Source organism: Misgurnus anguillicaudatus, chromosome 22 (assembly GCF_027580225.2).
Source record: "Misgurnus anguillicaudatus chromosome 22, ASM2758022v2, whole genome shotgun sequence".
NCBI classification, from domain to species: Eukaryota; Metazoa; Chordata; class Actinopteri; order Cypriniformes; family Cobitidae; genus Misgurnus; species Misgurnus anguillicaudatus.
In genome coordinates, this window is record NC_073358.2 from 34,798,180 (window position 1) to 34,822,840 (window position 24,661).

Sequence of the window (24,661 nt, forward strand, 5' to 3'; positions counted from 1 at the left end):
CAGTTTATCATACACGGTCAGAAAAAAAAGGTCGCTGAGGGTACCCTAATGTTTCACTTTGCACGTTTTTATGTATACTAAACATATTACAATGGTGTACCTTTTGGGGTACCTCACCCCAAGGATCTATTGTGTACCCTTAAAGAAACACGTTTTGTACACCTATCAATTAACTGGTACCAAATTGTTCCTTAAGGTACACAACAGGTCTCCGGGGCATAATATTATACCCCAAAAGGTACAACATTATTTGTTGTATACTCATAAAGGTACAAAAATGAACCTTTAAAGGTACCAGCCTAGCGACAGAAAAGGTACTGTTTTGTACCTTTTTTGACAATGTATGGGAGAAAATTTGGTTAAAGATATTTAAACTAGTAAATGTACAGACGCACCAGTCTTTATTAAATGCTTGACATGTTCTGACTGTATGTAGATATTGTTTACAGACAGTGTATTGTCAGAAGTTGCTATTTGCTACAACATCATGTCAATGAACAAACTGCAGAAAGGTCAGCAAAAAATCATTACATCAAGGCCATCTGCTGGCTCACACTGCTTACAACATCTTGAATGTCGTCACTACTTTTCTGCTGGGTTGACAATTTTTCCCATAAAGAGGATTGAATTTTGGTGGTCAACGATAAAGATCATAAATGGACAGTCAAAAATAAAATAGTGCATTGGATTGTAAGAACAACTTTCCACCATAATCCTAGTCACGGCTGCTGCAGTGGTTCCTTCTTCATCTACATCAAGAGCCGCATTATGCACTACCTAAAAACAATTCATAATTCAAAAAAAAAGAGAGAATTTAAAGTACCTGCAGCAAATAAAATATGATGTAGACAATAATAACTAACAAAAAAGTTCCTTACCTTTGAAACGGACAAACCTTCTGCTGAAAGTCTTGTGAAGTTGGCATTACCCGTGAACATTTCATGCATTCCCATCCCTTTCAAAATCTCATTTAAGGTATATGAGGTTTTAAGAGACAACTTGGGGACAGAGACGTCAACTTTTCTAAAAGACAAAACAAAGTGCCTGTGTTAAAGTCTCTTGAGAATGGTAAGAATATGGACTTTTATTTTTAATGTAATATATTTCTAATAAATATATTTATTGCAGTTCAAAGGTCAGTGGGGAAAAAAGTAAAAAAGAAACCGTTTCGAAACGCTGTTTTTCCACTTTTCAAAGTCTTGACGACTAATAGCCGCCTCCAGATCAGTGATGGATTTGTCTGGGAGAGCCAGAAACATGGAGAACGAGTCATTGTAGTCGAGAGCAAGGACTTTAGTGGAGAGGTGTTGGTCATAAAAAACTTTGAATTTATTTTCTTCATGCATCATTTGTACTTGAACGGTAGTATCAGCATCCACATGAAATTTACTCTTATGGGTCATTTTTGGGTCAAATGGCATGTCCCATTTTCCTTGAGAAAGAAGCAGTGTTATTGTTAGAAAAGATCAAACTACCAGAGCTTCTTACTTTTATACATGCATTTGGTTTACCTTTAAAATATATGTAAGTGAGAAGGATCATCTCCATATCAGAAGTTAGGTGTTGAACAACGTTATCTATTTTGCCGTGTGTTTTCTCCTTTACATATGCATTAATCTTTTCTACGGTTTCTTTGGAACTGAAGTCCACGGAGAAGCCTTCTGACAGGTAAAACTGCTTTACCTTCTCAAAAAACTCAGGATGGGACTTAAACGTGTCGCTCAGATAAACAGCGGTACCGACATCAATGTCCACCCCTGTCTTCTGGTTGATTTCCTCCAAGAGACTTTGATATGTCTTGTGCATTTCTTCGGTGTCTAAGACAGAGCTGTTATGGCCAATGCCCTGGTGAAGCTGCTGTTTGGTCTCACCACCAGCTCCTAAAGACAGCGCAGAAAGGGCCATTGACACACTTATTGGAGAGAAGAAAATATTCTTGGACTGATTTTCGGGTAATGCCGTAAGAGCCTTGTACAGGCGAAAACCAAAATCGTTGTTCATGGACAACAATAATGGAAGATTGTTTGATGGAGCTTCATCCTGTCCATGGACGATTGGATGAAAGATTACCAAAGAACAAATCCAGAAATATATGATGCTCCTCTTCATGTTAATGTATTGATTTCAGGCTCTGAAGAAACATAACAGAAACACATTTTGGTGACACAATAAAATGCAGCAAATGCTTCAATAAACTATTAGTGACAAACAAAACCTATTCAGTGTCATGTCCCACACTCCCTGCTGTAGCTTAAATGTGTGTATTTATCCAATTCTACTCTATAGATTCCTCATCTGAATAAACAGATTTCCCACCTGTCCAGCCAGCTGTCGTCTCTTTCCACAAACTGAACTGCAGTATAAAGCTGTGTCCTTAAATAAGATAAGAACCTTTACACTTTGCTGTTATTTTGCAATGAAAAATGTAATTATTAACTTTATGAACACAAATCAGTACAAAAGATCCTACATTATTAAAAATACTTTGCCTTAATTTTTAAAACAAATTACAATGGCTTCGCAAGTGACTTCAACTTCCTATTTTAAATTCTGACCATTGGTTACAGCAGAGATACACGCTTTGTAAATGAGGCACCTGGGGTTAAGTTGATGGGGCGTTGTGTTAGAATTGCAAAGGTCATGGGTTCAATCTAAAAAGAGCACACATGCTGATAAAGAAATGTGTAGATTGCACTGTTGTTTGGATAAAATCATCTGATAAGTGAACAATTTCAACATTATGAATGTGCCATTTACAGTCAAAACTTGTAATATAAACTCTTAGAGAATTCATTACCAGTATATTGAATCTGCACTACAACTAATTTAACTTGTCCTTTTTTACCTATAACTATTTAAAAGACTTTCAATAACACATGAATGACAGATTCAGAGTTGGAATACTTAATTTACTAAACATGTGTTTAAAACATTGCATTACAAAATATTTAAATGAACATATGTTAAAATAAACATTTAAATGGCTTCTTCATAACTTGAACGAGGATGTCATATCTGAATTGTGCAAGGTTTTGTCAGACAGAGTAGTTGCTGTATTTCAATATTAGCAATTGGTAGCGCATTTCCGCATTTAACAACATCGGGCCAAATACTCATATAAATATATTCTTATCAAATTAGTGAAAGCATAAACCATTTAATTTAAATATTTTGTAATTGATAGCTTGAATGGGAATATACAAAAATATTTGAATTGCATAAAGAGAAAATTACAATAAAACAGGGGTGTCAATCTGAAGGCCTACAAATCCACCCAACATTTTATGTGGCCCACAAGAGCTTACACATTATTTAATTAATGTGGTGTTCAAAAGTTTACAAATTATTTTATTGTTACACTCTAAGGCTATGTCCACACGAAGTCGGTGCATTCCCTATCCGATCATTTTTTTTCCTTGCTCTAAAAAAATAATCCGTAAACACGAAACCACTGAAACCGACTGAAAGCGGTGTAGTATATATGCCGGACCAGTATGGGGCGCTGTAACTCTGCCACAGATATACACTATACACGGAGAAGAAGACTTTGAGCATGCGCATAACCAACGTATGGTGTTGTCCATTATCGCTTATTGGTCACCACAATTGCATAGAAGCAATAGATTTTGCTGTAATAAAGCTAGTAGGCTTTAGTAGCTTCTGTAGCACGAACACAATCACGTAGTCCGCCGTTATGTTTGTTGCTGTTACGTGTAACGCTTCCGACACGTGATGTGATGACGTTTTCGCTTCACAAAATATACGGATTGGCTGTACAGACGAAACCGCAAGGGTGTCGGTTTCAGATTTATCCACTTTAGGACCCGCTTTCAAAAAATAGCGGATTCAGTCTCCCAAAACGCCGGATCCGTGTGGATGAAACGCCAATACGATAACAAATTTATACGTATGCAGTGATACGCGTCTCCGTGTGGACAGCCCCTTAAAATGAATGTGTTAAAATAACACATCTTGTGTCTAGTTAAGGACAACACATCTAGTGTGTTGTCCTTAATTTAACACATCTCTGTGTTATTTTTAAAACAACACACTTTGTGTTGTTTTAACACATCTTGTGTTGTCCCTTTTATATTTTATGAACTCAAATGACACATAATGTGTTAAAAACAACACATTATGTGTTAAATATTTTAACACAAAAAATGTGTTAAAATCAACACATCCTGGATGTTCTAATTTTAACACACTGTTTTGTGTTAAACTATTTAACACTATGTGTTATTTTTAACACATTTTGTGTCATTTCGTGTTGATTTTGAGTCCATATAAATAAAAGGGACAACACAAGATGTGTTAAAACACCACAAAGTGTGTTGTTCTAAAAATAACACAGAGATGTGTTAAATTAAGGACAACACATTAGATGTGTTGTCCTTAACTAGACACAAGATGTGTTATTTTAACACATTCGGTTTAAGAGTGTACTATAAGCATTTCTTTTTGCAGGGTTTTGTAACAAACCAGATACAGAATGTTGAAAGGTCTGTTACATTAGGACAACACAACATAATTCTTGTCTTTTTATTGATTATAAACCTGTCAGAGTTTTTCATACATGGTCAGAGAAAGGGTTGCATTTTCATGTATACTAAACATAATACACATTGTTCTACCAAATAAGGGTTCTTCAGCTTGTAACAATGCAGCACCCTTTTTAGATGGTTCTATATAGAACCCTTTCATTTATCAGTCAGGATGATTATTTTTGTTTATATTTTTGTTTTTTTTATTTATAGCACTTTATAAGGTTTAACAGTTTAAAAACAGAACTCCAAGAAATCACTACTCAAATAAGATATGGATGTTAAATTACTGCTGTAATATTAAACAAATTAACAATACAATTTGGCAAAGACAATAACTCTAAATAGACAACAACTACATGAAATAATTAAAATCATGACATTATGCAACATCAAAACACCAGACATCCCAAGTCTCCCGGAAGTTCCGGGAGTCTCCCGCATTTTGATAGCGGCTCCCTGATGCCCGCAAATTAGTTAAAATCTCCCGGAATCTATAGAGCGTAGTGATGTCCAGTTCGTGAACGAATCGTTCTTTTGAACTGGTTCTTTTCAGTGAACGACTTGAATCAGTACACCTAATCGGACTGAATCGTTTAAAAAGTTTGTGTCTCGAGACAGTAATGATCCACAAGTTACTCACTTTCAGATGTGCTCGACAGTCATTCCGATTCTAATTAAGAGAGAGTAATCCGTATCTAAACTCGTAGAAGCTCTCCCCAACAGTATCACTGACTGAACCGACACATGGTGATTTTTTTATACTGAGCATGCGCAACAAACATACTGGTGTTCCAGAGTCACCGTTAAAATGAATACCTGAATCAAGAACGGTTTCTATCGGACGCGTCCGACTTGAATAGCCGTTAATACTGCGCATGTGTTACTGAAAAGCACGATACAGCGACTCTCGAGTCAGGAACAGGTTGCTGCATTTATGGAGTCACCAGTTCACTGATTTGAGAACAGTTTCTATCGGACGCGTCCGAAGAACTGAAGAACTGTGGATACTGAGCAGCATGCGTGAGCCAAACAGTACGGACATCAGTGAGTTGCTGTGCTAACACTGTAGCCTACACGAACTAAGATGGTTGACAGACATAAAGTAAGTTTATTTAATTTTACCATAAAACTTACGCGAAATATGCATGGTACAGCTAATTATATTAAACACAGTTTTGACTAAAATTTATTTGTTAGGTTTGTGTGTGCAGATTATATTTTAAGTTGTTATGAGCTTGGTCATGATTTCTGTTAAAAGTTTTTGAATGTGCTTTAGTTGGACAACTAAATAATAATAAATCAACCATACACGACTTTACTTTTTTATGTATTTTACGAATTTTTTTATGTATTTTACCCACCTGGATGATAGAATTAGATGCGAATGACGTCATTACGTAAAGTACGTTTAAGAACTGGTGAATCGGTTTTTTGAACCAGTTCTTTGAAACGAACTATCCGAAAGAACTGATTCACAAAAAAGAGTCGGACTTCCCATCACTAATAGAGCGAGCAAGAAAGAGTAGCACGCGCACGCCAGAGAGGGAGGGACCTTGCGTGTGTGTGCTAGTGTGCCTCATTAAGCGCATGTAAGACAGAGAGCATCCTGATTGGCCTGCTCCGGTAAATCAACCAATCAATTGTCAGTGTGGGCGGGCTTTTATCTCTTCTCCCGAACGGAGGTGAGTTCAACAAGTTTAATATCATGTGCATATTTTTCAGGCTGGCTACTAGTTGCCAAGGCTACATGAAAACAACAAACTACTTAGACCTGTTTAAAGCTGCAATAGAATATAAATAAAACAGTTTATATAAATATTATAAGCAGCTTATATAAATAGTAAAAGTGATCTACATAATATAATTAACAAATAATTGGGTAACACTTTACAATAAGGTTTATTAGCTAACATTAGTTTTTACTACATTAGTTAACATATACTAATAATGAACTGCACTTATAAAGCATTTTTTATCTTTGTTAATGTTAAATTAAACATTTACTAATACATTATTCAAATCTTGTTAACATTAGTTAATGCACTGTGAACTAACACAAACAAACCATGAACAGCTGAATTTTTATTAACTAACGTTAACAAAGATTAGCAAATACAGTAACAAATGTACTGCTCATGGTTAGTTCATGTTAGTTAATACATTAACTAATGTTAACAAATGAGACCTAGTAAAGTGTTACCAATAATTGCATAAGCCTCTAGAAATTAATATTATGCTTTTATATCTTGAAATGTCATATCCTTGTCCTCTTTTATTTATTTATTTTTTTGAGGGGTGGGGGGGCTTCGGGATACCTCCCTGAAATGACTTTTTGCAGGTTGGGATGTCTGTCATAGAGACAAAACAAGTTGATATGAGACTGGAGTTTGCTTACATACTGTATGTAAAACATGATTTGACAGAAGTTTTAATACGATTCTGCTCAAGCTACCCGTTTTGTCAGTAAATACGTGAATGGTTGGTGAAAGATTTATTCATAAACGTCACTGTTATCAAGCCAATGGCTGACCTGCAGCTATACAACTTTTTAGAGCTATGATCCACCTACAACATAACAAAAATACTAGTCTGATATTACAAGTAAATGTGCCACAAGAACACACACAATCTCAAAAATGTTTAAAGAGTAAATAACTATTATTTTAATGTCAGCATTGAAAGAAACATGCATACATACATCACCTTTAAAATCAGGATGTGTCTCTCATATAAAAGCGGTCATACGCACTGCCCTTTGTAATGGCACGAACTGCGCGGAAGCAAATGTACGTGAAAACAAACAATGATTATTAAAATAAAGAGACAGATGACAGATTAAATGACCAAGCAGGAAATGTCCGGTGTTGTTGGCAATGGTAAGGATGGCTCCCGCGAAACTGACGTTTCGACACTGTGTCGAGATCCCGAAGCGTAAATGTTTCGAAACACTGCTCCGAAATGTGATTCGAAACACCCATGTCACGTGATGAAGTGATTCGAAACACCAAGCGGTGCATTTCACAAGTATTTCGAAAGGTGGCGTACCTGTCGAATCTGCGTCGAATCTTAAACTGACAGGGTAACAAATCTGACAATACCTCATAGATGCGTTTTTGGCAAGATCAAATACTATAAATTACTGAAAAGAAGTCATTTTTCCTCATAGGTATGTAACACTTGAAAAATGCATGCCAGCAAACGTGTCCCTTGTGTGAGAATGTTTTCAAAGGCTGGAGAAATGATATGTAAAAAAGAAGCTGGTTGAGTTTATCAACAATTTATATATTTGAATAAAGATCTTTATATGTAAACAATGTGGCATATTATGGCTTGATATATTTTATGAATCTCTTATTATTTATTTGGTATATCTCTATTCCATTTTTTTTTATTAAATAGACCCGAATAGCCTATAGTTATCGACAATTGTGAGCCTAAAAGCTCATATAGTTGTTAAAACAACAACAAAAAGCATTTTATTATGATGACGTAGCGCATGGATTTCCCGGGTTCGATCCTAAGATCTACGCATGAGAGTCGAGAGCACTATCCACTCTCCCGTCCTATCAATTGTGTGTCAATCTAACAACATGTGTGGAATACAATTTGTCAGCGCTCGTCTAAAATCTTGTCAAGGCTGCTGACATGCAAACGACCGCTAGGTGTCCCTGTGGAGGCGGTTTCGGATTGATGTTTCGAAGCCTCGAAACATACGGCACAATTGATTCAACTGTTTCAGTGTTTCACGAAGCCTCGCTCTGCCCACCACTACACTATGGTGAAGATCCAAACTGAACACGGGAACATCCACAGGAAGACGACGACGACAATAAACAATCAAACTAAAGACACGTAATCCACACAACACAGGAACCAAACAAAGAGTGAGAATCTGGGAGGGAACAAAGAGTCATCATGTAAGTATTTATGGAGGAGATGCAATGATGATCAGCTGGAGCGAGAGACAACACCCAGGTGAGCGGGATCACTCTAACGAGCACATGTCAGAGCGGTGAGTAAACACACACGCACGCGCGCGCGCACACACGCACACGCACACACATGGTTTCCATGTTTTGTGGGGACATTCCATAGACGTAATGCATTTTATACCATACAAACTGTATATTCTATTCCCCTTACCTACCCCATTCCCTAACCCCAACCATCACAGAAACCCTTCTCCTACTTCACATTTTCAAGAAACATAATTGTGTTTGATTTATAAGCTTGTTTCCTCATGGGGACATCAAAATATCCCCATGAGTTCACAAAAATACTGGTATTCCTATCTTTGTGGGGACAATTGGTCCCCACAACGTGATATTTACCATGTACACACACACACACACACACACACACACACACACACACACACACACACACACACACACACACACACACACACACACACACACACACACACACACACAATCTCACTCTCACACACACACACACACACACACACACACACACACACACACACACTCACTCACACACTCGCTCACACACACACACACACACACACACACACACGCACACACGCGCACACACACACGACACGGAGTAAACAATGGATTCCTACCGTGACAGCCTTCACTACCAGCATAAGCAAGATTACCTCACATACGACAACTAAACACATGTTGTACCACATTCTTTTCATAATTAGTTTAATAAACTTAATGTACAATATACATTATACAGCTTTATCTTATAAATGTATGTACTTATTTGTAATAACATTTCTTTAAGCAATTTAAATTAAAATATTTAAATACATATATAATTTGAATGGCTTCATGATAAATGTTTGGTGTCACATGCTGCTGTGACTGTGTAACATTGCTGGCTTTCTATTGGCTGATTCAGAGGTTAAGGGTGGCCATTTTAGGTTGAAATCATTGTAGTTCTCAGTTTGCGGCACTTAAGTCAGCACTTAAGAATGAGTCTTACACTTTACTGAAAGTTGCTTTCAGCTCCTTTATAAACGCCTCCTTTTTTAAGACTGGTCCTACTCCTTACTAAGAATTTTTTGCCACTTAAGTCATAGCTTAAGACTATTCTTAAGAGCATTTCTGAGATGTTTTATACATACGGGCCCTGTTAGAGACTCTCTGCTTATTATTAAGAAAACAAGGGGGCAGCTACAATGGTAGCCTACTGTGCTTGCCGGGGCACGCCAAGAGTAACCTAGGATATTCTAACGTACATCCGGCTTGGTTATCATATGATCTCCGTATATTTAAATGTTTATTACCTAGCCTGCATCGCCTTTGATGCTCAGATGTTTAACCCCTGAAAAAAAATAGTTTGTGCAGTCTGAAAAATGTGCACGGTCTGACAAATCTATTGCACGGCCACTTCGACTGGCATGCGCGGCCGTGCGCGCGCAGCTTATAGGGAACATTGGTTCCCAGTATGTATCCTGTTAAAAGATGGCTGTGTCTCATATCACCTTGGTATTTGTACACAGTGTGACTATACAGACCACAACACATAAATAGGAAAATGTTCGCATTATTTTGTCACTTATTGGGAGCAGTTTGCTAGCTGGAGCCATTCACTTCCAGTCTTTGTGCTAAGCTAAGCTAACGGGGGCTGCGTCAGACAGAGTTACATTATGTTTTGGGTCAGGGTTGTGTTAATATCACTTAGGGTTAGGGTGTTTCACTGTATGATGTCACTGCAATCTTGTAGATACTTCACATTTTTATTGTAGATTTTATTTACATTTTATGGTATTTTATTTACCTGTCATAAAATGTAAAAGTGGCTCTACTTAAAAACGTACTTCAATTGTAACACCGAATATTTAATTTTTTTAACTTTAATTATTTCACTTAAACTGAGAAATTTAAGTTGAAAAAAACATTACATTTTTAGGCATTATCAATAATTTGATGCAACTTTAACTTTTTACAGTGTATATTATTCAAATTTATATACCATTTAATTTAAGTATATACCATTGCTGTCTTGATAGTCCCATAAAAAATCTTGGTACTGTGCAAGCACTTGAATAAGTTTCACTTATCTTATGCTCAGGCACGTGCACACATAGACATCAAAGGGGGCTTGAGCACCTGCCCTTTTTATTCCTGGAGAAAAAGTGCCCTTTTTTTCTGGGGTGCTTTTTTATTATTTTTTAATAATATGATCTTTATTCATATCACCACTGATGTCTGTCTGTTTCTTGTGTTTTTTACTTGTTACTTATTTAATTTAACATGAATTTATTCAGTAATAATCATTTAAATGAGATTTAAACTCTTATAAAAAGAAAAATAGCGCTATTTGTGGTACATAAACGGTTAACAGATGAGTCCCGCCTCCAAAACTCACATCGCTAATATGATTGGCTTTACCTTTCCTAAGTCCCGCCTCTCTAACGTACTTTGCTTTATGATTGGACTCGTGCTGCATTCGCGCTTGTAGAAGCGCCAAAGCTCGGCCGAACGAGACGCGATATGAATGTAATCCTATTACAATTGAAATCATATTTACGACAAAAACTCATATGACATAATACAACCACTATTGTCTAATAGATGACAAACAGACCAAATACCTTTTTCCATCCAGACATTATCATACTTTGATTTGTTTTTAACAGTAATATATCTGTTATTCCGTATGTTATGGGGTGAAAAATTGTGATTGTATAAAATTTTCCAATACAACAGTACTTGCCGGTGGAAATTAGATAATTTGACTGGGAGGTGTTGAACCTTGTAATCACATCTAAGTAACAATTCTAATCCTCCTAATTTTATGAACAGTTCTCTGGGGATATGAAACCAAAAACTATTATTGTTTAAGCAGGATTTCAACCACTTGATTTTTAGGGTTCCATTTATAGAGTCAAAATCTATGGCATTTAGACCTCCATATTTAGTATCTTTGATCATCTCTACCCTCTTAATATAGTGACTTTCTTTTTCCAAATAAAACCAAAATTGACTTGATTTATCTTTTTAATAGCCCTGTTAAATATAGCTGTTGAGTATGCAGGATAAATGAATCTAGAAATACTTTCAATTTTGGTAAAAAAAACTCTACCCAGTAAACTAATGTCTCTCAATAGCCAAGAGTTGAGCTTTAATGTGCATTTATAAATTACTTTCCATACATTTGTGTTTTCCCTTTCAGTTAAGTCTTTAGAGATAACCATTCCTAAATACTTAACCTTAGACTTAATGGGAATGTTGTAAGTCTCAGTTAGTTGACATTTTTTTAAATTTAGTTTTAACCCGGAAGCTTTAGAGAAAACATGAATTATTTGTAATACTTTTGGTTCTTCTGCAAGCTGCTTCATGAAAATGGTGGTATCATCTGCGAACTGACTGATGATTATTGACTGTCCTAGAATCTTTAGGGGAGTTATGTTTGAATTTTTAATATAGATAGAAAGCATTTCTGTAGTTAATATGAAAAGAAATGGGGAAATAGGGCATCCTTGTTTAACACCACGCTTAATAGAGAATCTAGGTGATGTTCCTCCTGGTAAAGAGATTGAACTGTTTGAATTAATATAAAGAGACTCTATAATGCTCCTAAACGTATTTCCAAATCCAAATAATTTTAAACAATGAAAAATAAAAGGATGTTCAATCGAATTAAAGGCTTTAAAAAAAAAACAGAAAAAGAATATAACCATCATCTTCTATTAGATGTCTGTATGTCTAGCACTAAGCAAATATTATTGTGGATGGATCTACCCTTCATATTGGGACTCATTTATAATTTTATTAAGAAATGTCTTTAAGCTGTTGGCGTAAATGAGGGTTATAATTTTATAGTCGGTATTTAATAACGTGATGGGCCTAAGGTTATCTAAGATTTTGGGGTCCTTTTCAGCTTTAGGAATTAGCGTTATTATACCTTGTTTCATTGTAGGAGGGAATTCTAACTTATCTGTGGCTTCATTTATCATAAAAAGGAAAGGGTCTTTCAGTATCTCCCAAAAATGTTTGTAAAAATTGGCTGTGAGACCATCACTACCAGGTGATTTGTTAAAGGACAAACTTTCAACTGCAGAATCCAACTCAACCAGAGAAATATCAGCGTCACACAAAGCCACATACTCGTCATCTATTTGTGGAACCAAGTCTTTGATACAGCTGAAAAAATAATCTGCGTCAACCGAGGAGAAGTTTGAAGTATAGAGTTTCTAAAAGGAGACAACTCCCTTAGCTATTATTGCAGGATCTTAAATAAGATGATCATTAATTAATAGGGTTTTAATTGGAAGTTTTTCTTGTCTTGCTTTTTCTAGGCGACAAAAATAGGATGTGCTTCTTTCCCCTTCCTCGATCCACTTTGCCCTAGACCTAATGAAAGCTCCTTCAGCCTTTCGAAGATATGTTTCATCTAATTCAGATAGGAGAGTCTGTAATTTCTGTTTATCAGGTTCTGTTGGTGATGTTTTGTTATAGTATTCATTTATTTCTTTAATGATGTTAATTTCTGATATTCTGTTACTTTTGTTAATTATTTTTCCCTCATTTTAAATTTAAGAAATTCCCATTTTGAGACATAAGATGTTACAGAATCATCAGTCATCACATTTGAGATGATTGTTTTGAAGCCATCATAAAATAGTTGGTATTTAAGTAATCTAGAATTAAATTTCCATTATCCTTTATTTTTGTAACAAACGTTAGGATTCCTGAAATTGAACTTAATAACAGAGTGATCAGTTAGAGGAGCAGCAGTCAGAAATAAAGTTTAGAATACAGAGAGAGACCAACCAAAAGTCTATTCTTGATTTGTTAACATGGTTGGGTTTAAACCAGGAGAATTGTTTCAAGTTTGGATGTTTAAAGCGCCAGGGATCCACTAAGTTGTGTGTGTTGCACAAGCTAGTTAAGATTGGGTTATTAGAGTTATGAGTACAACCGGGGGGATATCTGTCAAGGCATTCATCATTGACCATACTGAAGTCACCACCCATAATTATGTTCGCATTTGGGTACATGAGCTTAACATTTTCCATGGCATTAGAAACTTCTGTAATCAGCTGTCTATTTTGTACCAAATTATTAAATCCATAAATGTTGACCAAAATATTGTATTGTTCATCAATATTTAAAATAGTGATGCACCGATGTATCGGCCGCCGATATTATTCGGCCGATATTTGATGAATTTGAAACCATCGGCAATAGCACGTGAAAGGCCGATACCGATTGTTTATTAATTAACTGCATAAAGAAATCCATTATATGTAAAAAATGAGTTAATGTTGTTAATAAAATAAATGCTGAATAGCTAAAACCACCTTTAAAGGTTGTCATGCTGTCTTATTATATTTGTTTTAGCTTAATTTGTGCCTCTCTTATTATGTTGGTCAGTTGAATGTTAATTAGATCCAATCCATGTTCAGTCAAAATAATTTGATGCAGAAATAAACTAGCTAATAGACCAACTGTTTAGTATTGTATACAAGTGTTTAATATCGGTATCGGCATCGGTATCGGCCAGAAGTTGTCTGTTTAAATCGGTATCGGTATCGGCCCAAAAAAATCCTATCGGTGCATCCCTAATTTAAAACACAAATTTGCCAGTGACCATTGTTACTGCACTTGGATGTCACTAATTTACCAGGAGAGTTATAAAACAAAATGGCAACCCCTGCTGATCTGCTTGAACCGTGATCAGAAAGAATTTTGTCTCCCCATTGGTTTATCCAAAATCTTTCATCTTCAGGTTTTGAATGCGTTTTTGTAATAAAATAATGTTTGCTTTTTCGCCCTTACAGAAAAGAAAAATAGATTTTCTCTTAACAATGTCTCTTAAGCCTCTAGCATTAAGTGAAATACATGAAAAAAGAACGTTCATAACAACCTAGCAACCGCTAATAGTTTAATATCAATAGATTGGTAAAGGAAGTAAGTATAAAACAAAAAAAAGCTGTGTCCCGTCTGTGCACAATTGCTTCAATTGTTCGATCCACTCGATGTTAACATTCAAAAGTCTTTTCAGAACTTAAAAACTCAGATTTTGATTGTATACCTTACATGCTCCTCAGTGATTTTCTGACCATTTATGTATCCGGCTCCTCCTCTGTAATACGCACGCTTTCCAGCTTCTCTAGCTTCTTTTATCTTTGGCCACAGCGCAGCTCGCATCTCCTTGTCAGCTTTGCAGAGATCTTCAATAAAGTTAAATTTAAGCTCCTTGCAGACAGCATCATCCTTTGTCATCCTCCACAGCACGTCTCTGTGTATTCTCTGAGTGAATTGGATGATGATGTGCCATGTTTTATTATCTTCCTGGTGATTTGTTGGATAGGGAATCGTCTTGTTTTGCTCCCGCATCACAGTATGTAAACTGTTTTTTATAATTGTGAACTACATAGCACCGTCAGCTCTCGCTCAGATTTCAATTGAGCACGAGGTGACAAAATAGCTGGACAAAGATGAACTTATCAGGGCATTCTCAGCACTCAAACACAGAAGGGTGATCTCCACCTCTCTGCTGCCCTCTTGTCACTCTTAACTACTCCAGCGCTCTTAAATAATTTAGGATCTGAGACCTTATTACTCTTGTTCCTAGACTTAAGAATAAGTTTGATTTATAAAGCCTCCTAAGTGTTACGACTAGGTCTCAGCTCCTAAATTATTTAAGAGAGCTGGAGAGGTCTCTTAACCTAGTTAAGAGTAACAAGAGGGCAGCAGAGAGGCAGAGGATCATGCACTTTACAACAAAGAGTTTGTTAGAATTACTTCAATTCAAATGTATTTCTATAGCTTTTTGAAAAAAATTATTGTTGCAGAGCAGATAATGTACAATAAATACATGTTAGTAGTATATAGACAGTAGATAGGAATTAATATAACATGAAATATAAAGAGTATAGGATTTTTATACAATATATATTATATTACACAATATAATATACAGTATAAGATGCTTATTAGTGAAACTTATTCAAGTGCTTGCACAGTACCAAGATTTTTTATGGGATTATCAAGACAGCAATGGTATATACTTACATGGTATATAAATTTGAATAATATACACTGTAAAAAGTTAAAGTTGGATCAAATTATTGATAATGCCTAAAAATTGAACGCTTTTTCAACTTAAATATTAGGTGTTACCAATTGAATTAAGTTCAATTTGAAGTAGAGCTGCTTTTACATTTTTACAGTTTATGATAGGTAAATAAAATACCATAAAATGTAAATAAAATCTACAATAAAAAATGTGAAGTATCTACAAGATTGCAGTGACACTATAACATGTAAAGTGATATTAATCGAGTATACAACCCTGATACAAAACAATGTTAGCAGTGAACAAGCCAAAGGTGAAAGTGACAATGATGGCAAAAATTACAAATGTGTTTAAGTGGAGAAATCCAACTTAACGTGATCATCTTGTTTAGGCTTGATCATCAAAGTATCTTTTATCTAAGTGTTTGCAAACTTTAGTCTTTTCTTTATAAACACCTTGTGAGTGAAATCAAATGATGTGATTCATCATCTTAATTTTTAAATAGCATTACGTTTGTCTATTTCATTAACATGTTGAAACTTAATCAAAATGGTGCAAAATCCTGTAAAATAAATGTATGTACTTATTTGTTAAACATTTTGAGAAGCAAATTTAAATTAAAATGTTTAAATACTAATATCATTGTAATGTCTTCATGATTCATAAATGTTTGGTGTCACATGCTGCTGTGACTGTATAACGTTGCTGGCTTTCTATTGGCTGATTCAGAGGTTAAGGGCAGCCATTTTAGGTTAAAATCATTGTAGTACTCAGTTTGCAGCACTAAGGTCAGCACTTAAGAATGAGTCTTACACTTTACTGAAAGTTGCTTTCAGCTTCTTTATAAATGTCTCATAATCTCAGACTGGTCCTACTCCTTACTAAGATTTTTTTTCACACTTAAGTCATAGCTTAAGACTATTCTTAAGAGCATTTCTGAGATGTTTTATACATACGGGCCCAGGTCTTTAGGGTATAATAATATACCCCAAAAGGTACAACATTATGTGTTGTATTGTATAGCCATAAATGTACAAAAATCAACCTTTAATGGTACCAGCCTAGTGACAGAAAAGCTTTGTACCTTTTTTTGACAATGTATGGGAGAAAATGTGGTTTAAAAAAGACATTTAAACAAGTAAATGTACAGACGCACCAGTCTTTATTAAATGATTGACATGTTTTGACTGTTTGTAGATAATGTTTACAGACAGTGTATTATCAGAAGTTGCTATTTGTTGCAACATCATGTCAACATTTGAACAAACTGCAGCAAAAAAATCATGACATCAAGGCCATCTGCTGGCTCACACTGCTTACAACATCTTGAATGTCGGCACTACTTTTCTGCTGGGTTGACAATTTTTCCCATAAAGAGGATTGAATTTTGGTGGTCAACGATAAAGATCATAAATGGACGGTCGAATACGAAAAAGTTCATTGGATTGGGAGCAGCAGATCCTACTCCAATCACAGTCACGGCTGCTGCAGTGGTTCCTTCTTCATCTACATCCAGAGCCGCTTTATGCAATACCTAAAAACAAATCACAAAGTCCATTTTAACATTCAAATAAACAAAATAAAGAGGATTGATAGGACTTATAGCAAATAAAATATGGTGTAACTAACAAAAAAAATCCCTTACCTCTGAAACGGACAAACCTTGTGCTGAAAGTCTTGTGAAGTTGGCATTACCCGTGAACATTTCATGTATTCCCATCCCTTTCAAAATCTCCTTTAGGGTATATGAGGTTTTAAGAGACAACTTGGGGACAGAGACGTCAACTTTTCTAAAAGACAAAACAAAGTGCCTGTGTTAAAGTCTCTTGAGAATGGTAAGAATATGGACTTTTATTTTTAATGTAATATATTTCTAATAAAAAATATATATATATATAGCAGTTCAAAGGTCAGTGGGGAAAAAAGTAAAAAAAAAAACCGTTTCGAAACTCCGTTTTTCCACTTTTCAAAGTCTTGACGACTAATAGCCGCCTCTAGATCAGTGATGGATTTGTCTGGGAGAGCCAGAAACATGGAGAACGAGTCATTGTAGTCGAGAGCAAGGACTTTAGTGGAGAGGTGTGTATCATAAAAAACTTTGAATTCATCGTTTTCGTGCATCATTTGTACTTGAACGGTTGTATCAGCATCCACATGAAATTTACTCTCATGGGTCATTTTTGGATCAAATGGCATGTCCCATTTTCCTTGAGAAAGAAGCAGTGTTATTGTTAGAAAAGATCAAACTACCAGAGATTCTTACTTTTAAACATGCATTTGGTTTACCTTTAAAATATATGTAAGTGAGAAGGATCATCTTCATATTAGGAGTTAGATGTTCAACAACGTTATCTATTTTGCCGTGTGTTTTTTCCTTTACATATGCATTAATCTTTTCTACGGTTTCTTTGGCATTGAAGTCCACAGAGAAGCCTTCTGACAGGTAAAACTGCTTTACCTTCTCAAAAAACTCAGGATGGGACTTAAACGTGTCGCTCAGATAAACAGCGGTACCGACATCAATGTCCACCCCTGTCTTCTGGTTGATTTCCTCCAAGAGACTTTGATATGTCTTGTGCATTTCTTCGGTGTCTAAGACAGAGCTGTTATGGCCAATGCCCTGGTGAAGCTGCTGTTTGGTCTCACCACCAGCTCCTAAAGACAGCGCAGAAAGGGCCATTGACACACTTATTGGAGAGAAGAAAATATTCTTGGACTGATTTTCGGGTATTGCCGAAAGAGCCTTGTACAGGCGAAAACCAAAATCGTTGTTCATGGACAACAATAATGGAAGATTGTTGGATTTCTGTGATGGAGCTTCATCCTGTCCATGGACGATTGGATGAAAGATTACCAAAGAACAAATCCAGAAATATATGATGCTCCTCTTCATGTTAATGTATTAATTTCAGGCCCTGAAGAAACATAACAGAAACACATTTTGGTGACACAATAAAATGCAGCAAATGCTTCAATAAATTATTAGTGACAAACAAAACCTATTCTGTGTCATGTCCAACACTCCCTGCTGCAGCTCAAATGTATGAATTTATCCTATAGATTCCTCATCTGAATAAACAGATTTCCCACCTGTCCAGCCAGCTGTCGTCTCTTTCCCCAAACTGAACTGCAGAATAAAGCTGTGTCCTTAAATAAGATGATAAAATAACCTTTACTCTGTTTACTTTGCTGCTATTTTGCAATGAAACTGTAATTATTAACTTTATTAAAACAAATCAGTGCAAACAAAAAAAGATCCTACATTATAAAAAATACTTTGCTACCTTTAATTCGCTTCGTAAATGAGGCACCTGGGGTTTAGTTGAAGGGCCTTATGTTAGAATTGCAAAGGTCATGGGTTTAATCTAAAAGGAGCACACATACAGATAAAGAAATGTGTAGATTGCACTGTTGTTTGGATAAAATCATCTGATAAATGAGCAATTCCAACTTTATAGATGTGCCATTTGCAGTCAAAAGTTGAATAGTACTCGTGTGGTACGTTAAGTTATGGTAGCGTATGGTATGTTATGGAAAAGTATGGTATGTTACATTAGGACAATGTATAAAATGTTATGTTATGGGCCATAACATAACATTTTATACATTGTCCTAATGTAACATACCATACTTTTCCATAACATACCATACGCTACCATAACTTAACGTACCACACGAGTACTATTCAACTTATAACTTATGGCAATGCATGGTATGTTACGTTATGGTAACGTATGTTATTTTACATTAGGGCAACGTTAGGTAAGTTATGATAGGGCCACATATGGTATGCTATGGTAATAAATGGTATGTTATGTTTTGGTTTGTTACGTTATGGCAATGTGTGGTATACGTAATGGTAACTTATGGTATGTTATGGAAAAGTATGGTATGTTACATTAGGGCTTTGAATGGTATGTTACGTTATGGTGATCAATCAATAAAAAATATATAAAAATAATTTGATATGAATATATATATGAATTAGTGATTTTATATATTTATAGTGATTTTTAATATTTTATATTGTGTTTTTTGTAATTTACCCAGCTCTCCATGCAGCAAGTTAATTCTGAGATCAATTCTATAATGTATAATATAGCTTTTTGTATATTATCGTAAAGCCTGCAAATAAATATTTAATGTAAAACTTAGACTTTGTTGCACCCGCCCCTGGATTTGTTAAAGAATTAGACAAAAGGTGATGAGTTATGCCTTTCTTTGCACTGTAGTACTGTAATATTTTCCTGTAAGTCCATTAGGCATTTTATTTTCAATGTGACAATAGTTATTACTGCTGTGTTAAAATAGCAATGGCTATAATGGCTATAGAGTGACTACATGTGACACAATTTTTGGAAAAAAATCGTGAAAAAGTAAGCTTGGTATAACATTAGAAGATAAGATTCGATCTTCTGCTCCAGAATTGTAGTGCATGAGGAATATCACAAATGTAGTTCTTAAGTAATGTAAGACACAAGGCTGTTTAAGCAGTGGTGTAAAGTTTTTAATATTTTTTCGACATATCGTTTCAAATACGCTACATATAACAATCACCAGAAAAGTATACGCTAACTAATCCAGATATCAGATCTTGCAACAAAATCTCCAGATCATTAATTTAACCTGGTGGTCCACTTTTCTACAAAGGTGTAGTCAGACCCTACTCCAACACACCTGGACGTAATCTTCAACTGAATTCAAAGAGCTTGATTCACTGATTAGGCTGGATCTAAACTCATCAGAAAGGTGGACCTTTAACATATTTGCTGACTCTAATCTGTTGGATTGACAACCTTTCCAAAAAAGAGGATGTTGTCGTTCTTTTGGTCAACGATGAAAACCATGAAGGGACGGTCGAATCTCACATCCTGCGCTGGAAGAGACATTCTGCTGAATTCAACTGTTGTCACTGCTGCTGCTGTTGTTCCTTCTTCATCCATATCCAGAGAGGCTTTATGCATAACCTCTGAAGAAAATCATGAAGATTATTTACAACTCTTTTTCTGCACCGAAATTTCTGCAATAGCAAACTCATGAATAAATTACTAATGTAGTTTAACAACTAAATATTTATGAAGATACCTCTGAAATCATCATCCTGTCCTCTGAAATTCCTGAGAAGTCAGCTTTGCCTGAAAACATATCAGTCATTCCCATTTGCTTCAAAACATCATTCAGAGTATATGATGATTTGAGGGACAACTTTGGGACATAGATGTCAATTTTTCTGAAAGACAAAAACAAGTAAATAATTAGAAAAATCTTTATATTTTGTCATTAAGTGCTGATATAAAAGAGAAGTTGAAAGACTCCAAAGTGTTTATGCGGGCAGCTGGCGTATGTTTTCAATTGTTTTTAATGGAAGTGCGGCGCTTTTCAAAAACTTTGGATTTGTGCTTTGCACATTTTTTTTTGCTCTGAATGCCCATGCTCAGCGTTCTTTTTACGCTCAGTGCCGAAAGTTGAAAAATTTTCAACTTTGAGTGAAACCCTCAGCTTGTCAATGTCACTTCTCAGTCGACTGTCCAATCACAGTGAAGGAGAGGTGGGACAAATATTACAACAAACAACTGTTGTATCATTTAACAATTTCAGACATGGTTAAACGCTTTGGTGTACACGCCCCCTAAGCATTAAAATTAAATATTCCATGCGTGTTGCTTCAGGGAGTTGTGAAAAATGGTAAGGAGAGAACATATGAGGAACTCAGATGCAACAGCCGCTAAACGGGAATTTAGCTTATTCACCGTATCCCCCAGAGCTAGACAAGTCCACACATACCCTTCTCATCTCGGCGCGTGCTGCAACTCTGTCCGACGCAGCCCCCGCCAGCCCAGCCCAGCACAAAGACCGGAAGTGAACGGCCCCAGCCAGCACACTGCTCCCAATAAGTGACAAAACAACTCCGCCCAAGTAGCAGTGCTTCGCCTTCTAAGAATCTAGTTTCCTGTATGTATACTGTTAAAAGATGGCTGTGTCTCATATGACCTTGTTATTTGTACACGGTGTGACTTTACAAATTACAACATATAAATAGGAAAATGTTTGCGTTATTTTGTCACTTATTCGGAGCAGTATGCTAGCTGAAGCCACTCACCTCCAGTCCCTGCGCCAAGCCAAGCCAGCAGGGGCTGCGCCAGACAGAGCCACAGCACGCACGGAGATGAAAAAGGCATGCATGGACCCATCCAACTCCGGGGGATACGGTGAACAAGCCAAATTCCCAAAATCTGGGCGTGTTCCTTTAAAGTAACATAAAATATATGTTGATTTGACAAAAATGCTGCCTTTTTTTACAGTGCACTATTTTGGGGGCTCTTAATATAGACTTTTTGAACCTTTTGAAAAATGATTTCCTCCATTTTTCGATTTGTTGTGTAGAGGCAGCATTCTCCAGATCAGTGATGGTCTTATTTTTAACATGATCTGGGACAGCCAAAAACATGGCGAAGGAGTCATTGTAGTCAAGACAGAGGACTTTGGTAGAAAGATCCATGTCATAATGAAATTTGAGGAAATCGCTTTGGTGCATCATTTGAACTGGAACGCTGGTGGTGTCATCTAAATGGAATTTGCCCTCACTGGTCTTGCTTGGGTTAAATGGCATGTCCCATTTTCCTTTAAAAAAGAAAACATTTAAAAAAAGAAACAAGAGCAGTGTTATTGAAAGAGATCTGAAAGAATTACATTACAAGAACTACAAGAGTGTGTGACTATTGTGTCTGAGTTTACCTTTAAAATAGATGTAAGTGAGAAGGAACATCACAGTATTAGTATCCAGCTCTTCAACAGTTTTATCTATTTTGCCATGTGTTTTTTCCTTCACATACGTGTTGATTTTATCGACAGTTGACTTGTCGCCGAAATTCACCGTAAAACCATCCGAGTGATAAAAGTCCTTCATCTTCTCGAAAAACTCGGGAATCACCTTTAATCCTTCGCTCGCATAAACAGCAGTACCCACATCGATGTCCACCCCTTTCCTCTCATCGATTTCCTCCAAAAGACTGTGGAACAACTCGTGCATTTCCTTATTACTGAAGAAAGTGCTGTTATAGCCAATCCCATTAAGAATCTGATTTTTGGTATCACCACCTGCACCCAAAGTCAGCTCAGAAATGGCCATGGCTATGCTGAATGGAGAGAAGAAGATGTTTTTGGACTTATACTCGGGCAATTCCACAAGCCTCTTGTACAGATCAAAAGCCAAATCATTGTTCATCTTTAACAATGATGGGAGCTTTTCACTGAGAGGACTCTCTGAAGTCTCTTGGTTTCCATGGACGACCGGATGAACTATTACCAAAGCACAAATCCACAAATATATGATGTTCCTCTCCATGATTCCTTTTCGTTGAGCTAATTTATTAACTCAGGCCCTGAGGAAACACAAGAGTAACAGAGTTTAACAATAGTTTGGTGACACACAAAGACGTCCTAAACAGTTTATAAGATGGTAATCAGTGATGAACATAGCTTAGTTTTTCATTAATCACATTATTTTTTCAATGAACTCAATACTGAATGATTTAATGAACACTATAAAGTACAATTCAATATGTTAACATAAATTTACCACCTGTCCAGACAGCTGCCTTCACTTTTCACAAACTGACCTGAACTATAAAGCCCATGGCCCTTAGTTGTATCAGAAAACAACCTTTACTCTGTTTACTTAATGCAATTATTAACTACTCAGAGTAAACAATAATTGGTATAATCAATGAAACTCCCTGACAGGTGGAGATATCAGTACAACCACCCAATTAAAAGGTATAGATGAACCAAAAGTAAAAATTTGACTATCATTTATTCACCCTCATGCCATCCGAAGCTTTCTTTCTTTAACTGAACACAGTCAGACTTATATTGAATGATATTGTGACTCTTACACAATAACATCCAAAAAGCACATTCAACCATCCACCACTTAAGTTATCCATATGACTACAGGTGGTTAATAAATCCATTAAGACTGAATTAAAGTAAGATTCAGTACACTTAAAAATGCCGGCATGATCTCGTTTGTTGACGATAATTGATCGTGTCTCGTGACTGTGTGCGTTTCATCATGACACATACAGTATGATGACTAGTCACTAATTTACATATTTGACCAAAGCATAAACAAAGCAGAAATGATTATACATTTTGATCAGCATGGGCGAATCCCTATTCCATTACTACTATTCCATTATAGAAATTAATGAATAATTTTAAACCATTATGTAACACTGTAAAGCCTACACTGGTTTGTTAAACTTGATAATCAGTAGTAAGACAAATTTGATTAAAGCTTAAATCAGAGTCTCGCCACATAGATCAAAGTTTAAGTTCACATAGTTTAAAATTTTGTTGCCTCGGTACTGGTGTGGATGGCGTTTTTAATCATTTGATCTTGATGGACAACAGGGCTCGATGCTACCAATGTAAGTAAACTAACCCCAAAAACTAAACAGTTGAATTTTCTCATTTTTATATCTTTATAGCAGAATTCTAGGAACTGTCTTGTGATCCCCAGGTTAAGAGCCCTTGCATGACCTATAATCTTCTGTGGGTAGCAAACATTTGGGTACATGTCAACAAAGATAAGGATGAGTTCATATTGATCCACATGCTGTTGAAATGCACACAGATCACTGCGTAGGCTGGGTTAAGAGAGAGCAGCCCGTTAACCTTCAGTCTCAGTAAAATCTATTCATTGAACCGGAGCCAGCGTCTGCATGCATAGTAGTGATCATGAGTTGGAGCCGCGGTATCGATCCCGATCATTTTCCCGTTTGACTCAATCACAAACACACAGGCTATCAAAACAATTAAGCCAATACTTGCCATATAGGGTTCACTTATAGTAGATGGACAACATGGCGCATTACGTGAGGTCGCACTGGCGGGTCACACGAATAGTGCAAGACGAGAAGTTGTGGTTTAAAAGTGCATATTTTTTCTTTTTCTTTTCAAAAATGTCAATTGTTTCATTAGATAAGATCCTTAAGACTCGTTTGGGATCATTTAGAGCCCTTTGAAGCTGCGTTGAAACGGCAATTTTAAACTGCATTTAAACTGTAATGTGTTGAGGTCCAATAAAGTCTATTAAAATGAGGAAA

The 24,661-nt window shown here is 36.0% G+C and overlaps 3 protein-coding genes across 5 annotated transcripts; all 3 read right to left on the minus strand.

Moving 5' to 3' along the window:
* Positions 1-384: 384 nt before the first annotated feature.
* On the minus strand, positions 385-18,684 carry LOC129440138 (serpin A3-1). 3 transcript variants are annotated; one of them, XM_073860508.1, is made up of 5 exons: positions 18,642-18,684; positions 1,512-2,131; positions 1,165-1,432; positions 879-1,023; positions 385-777 (listed from the first exon to the last, which is right to left on the minus strand). In XM_073860508.1, exons 2-5 carry the CDS (start codon positions 2,107-2,109, stop codon positions 583-585), a joined length of 1,206 nt encoding a protein of 401 aa, XP_073716609.1. In that variant the 5' UTR covers positions 2,110-2,131; positions 18,642-18,684; the 3' UTR covers positions 385-582. The 3 variants fall into 3 exon arrangements, with proteins under 3 accessions (XP_073716609.1, XP_055055235.2, XP_055055234.2); XM_055199260.2 differs by lacking the exon at positions 18,642-18,684 and adding an exon at positions 7,251-7,473; XM_055199259.2 differs by lacking the exon at positions 18,642-18,684 and adding an exon at positions 2,317-2,414.
* Positions 16,697-18,751, minus strand: LOC129440135 (serpin A3-2). The gene is made up of 5 exons (XM_055199254.2): positions 18,642-18,751; positions 17,838-18,466; positions 17,491-17,758; positions 17,197-17,341; positions 16,697-17,085 (listed from the first exon to the last, which is right to left on the minus strand). The coding sequence occupies exons 2-5, from the start codon at positions 18,442-18,444 to the stop codon at positions 16,891-16,893; spliced, it is 1,215 nt and encodes a 404-aa protein (XP_055055229.2). The 5' UTR covers positions 18,445-18,466; positions 18,642-18,751; the 3' UTR covers positions 16,697-16,890.
* A 1,285-nt stretch (positions 18,752-20,036) lies between these two features.
* LOC129440133 (alpha-1-antiproteinase) lies at positions 20,037-23,286 on the minus strand. The gene is made up of 5 exons (XM_055199248.2): positions 23,134-23,286; positions 22,287-22,933; positions 21,893-22,172; positions 20,637-20,781; positions 20,037-20,518 (listed from the first exon to the last, which is right to left on the minus strand). The coding sequence occupies exons 2-5, from the start codon at positions 22,894-22,896 to the stop codon at positions 20,327-20,329; spliced, it is 1,227 nt and encodes a 408-aa protein (XP_055055223.2). The 5' UTR covers positions 22,897-22,933; positions 23,134-23,286; the 3' UTR covers positions 20,037-20,326.
* Between the last annotated feature and the right edge of the window lie 1,375 nt (positions 23,287-24,661).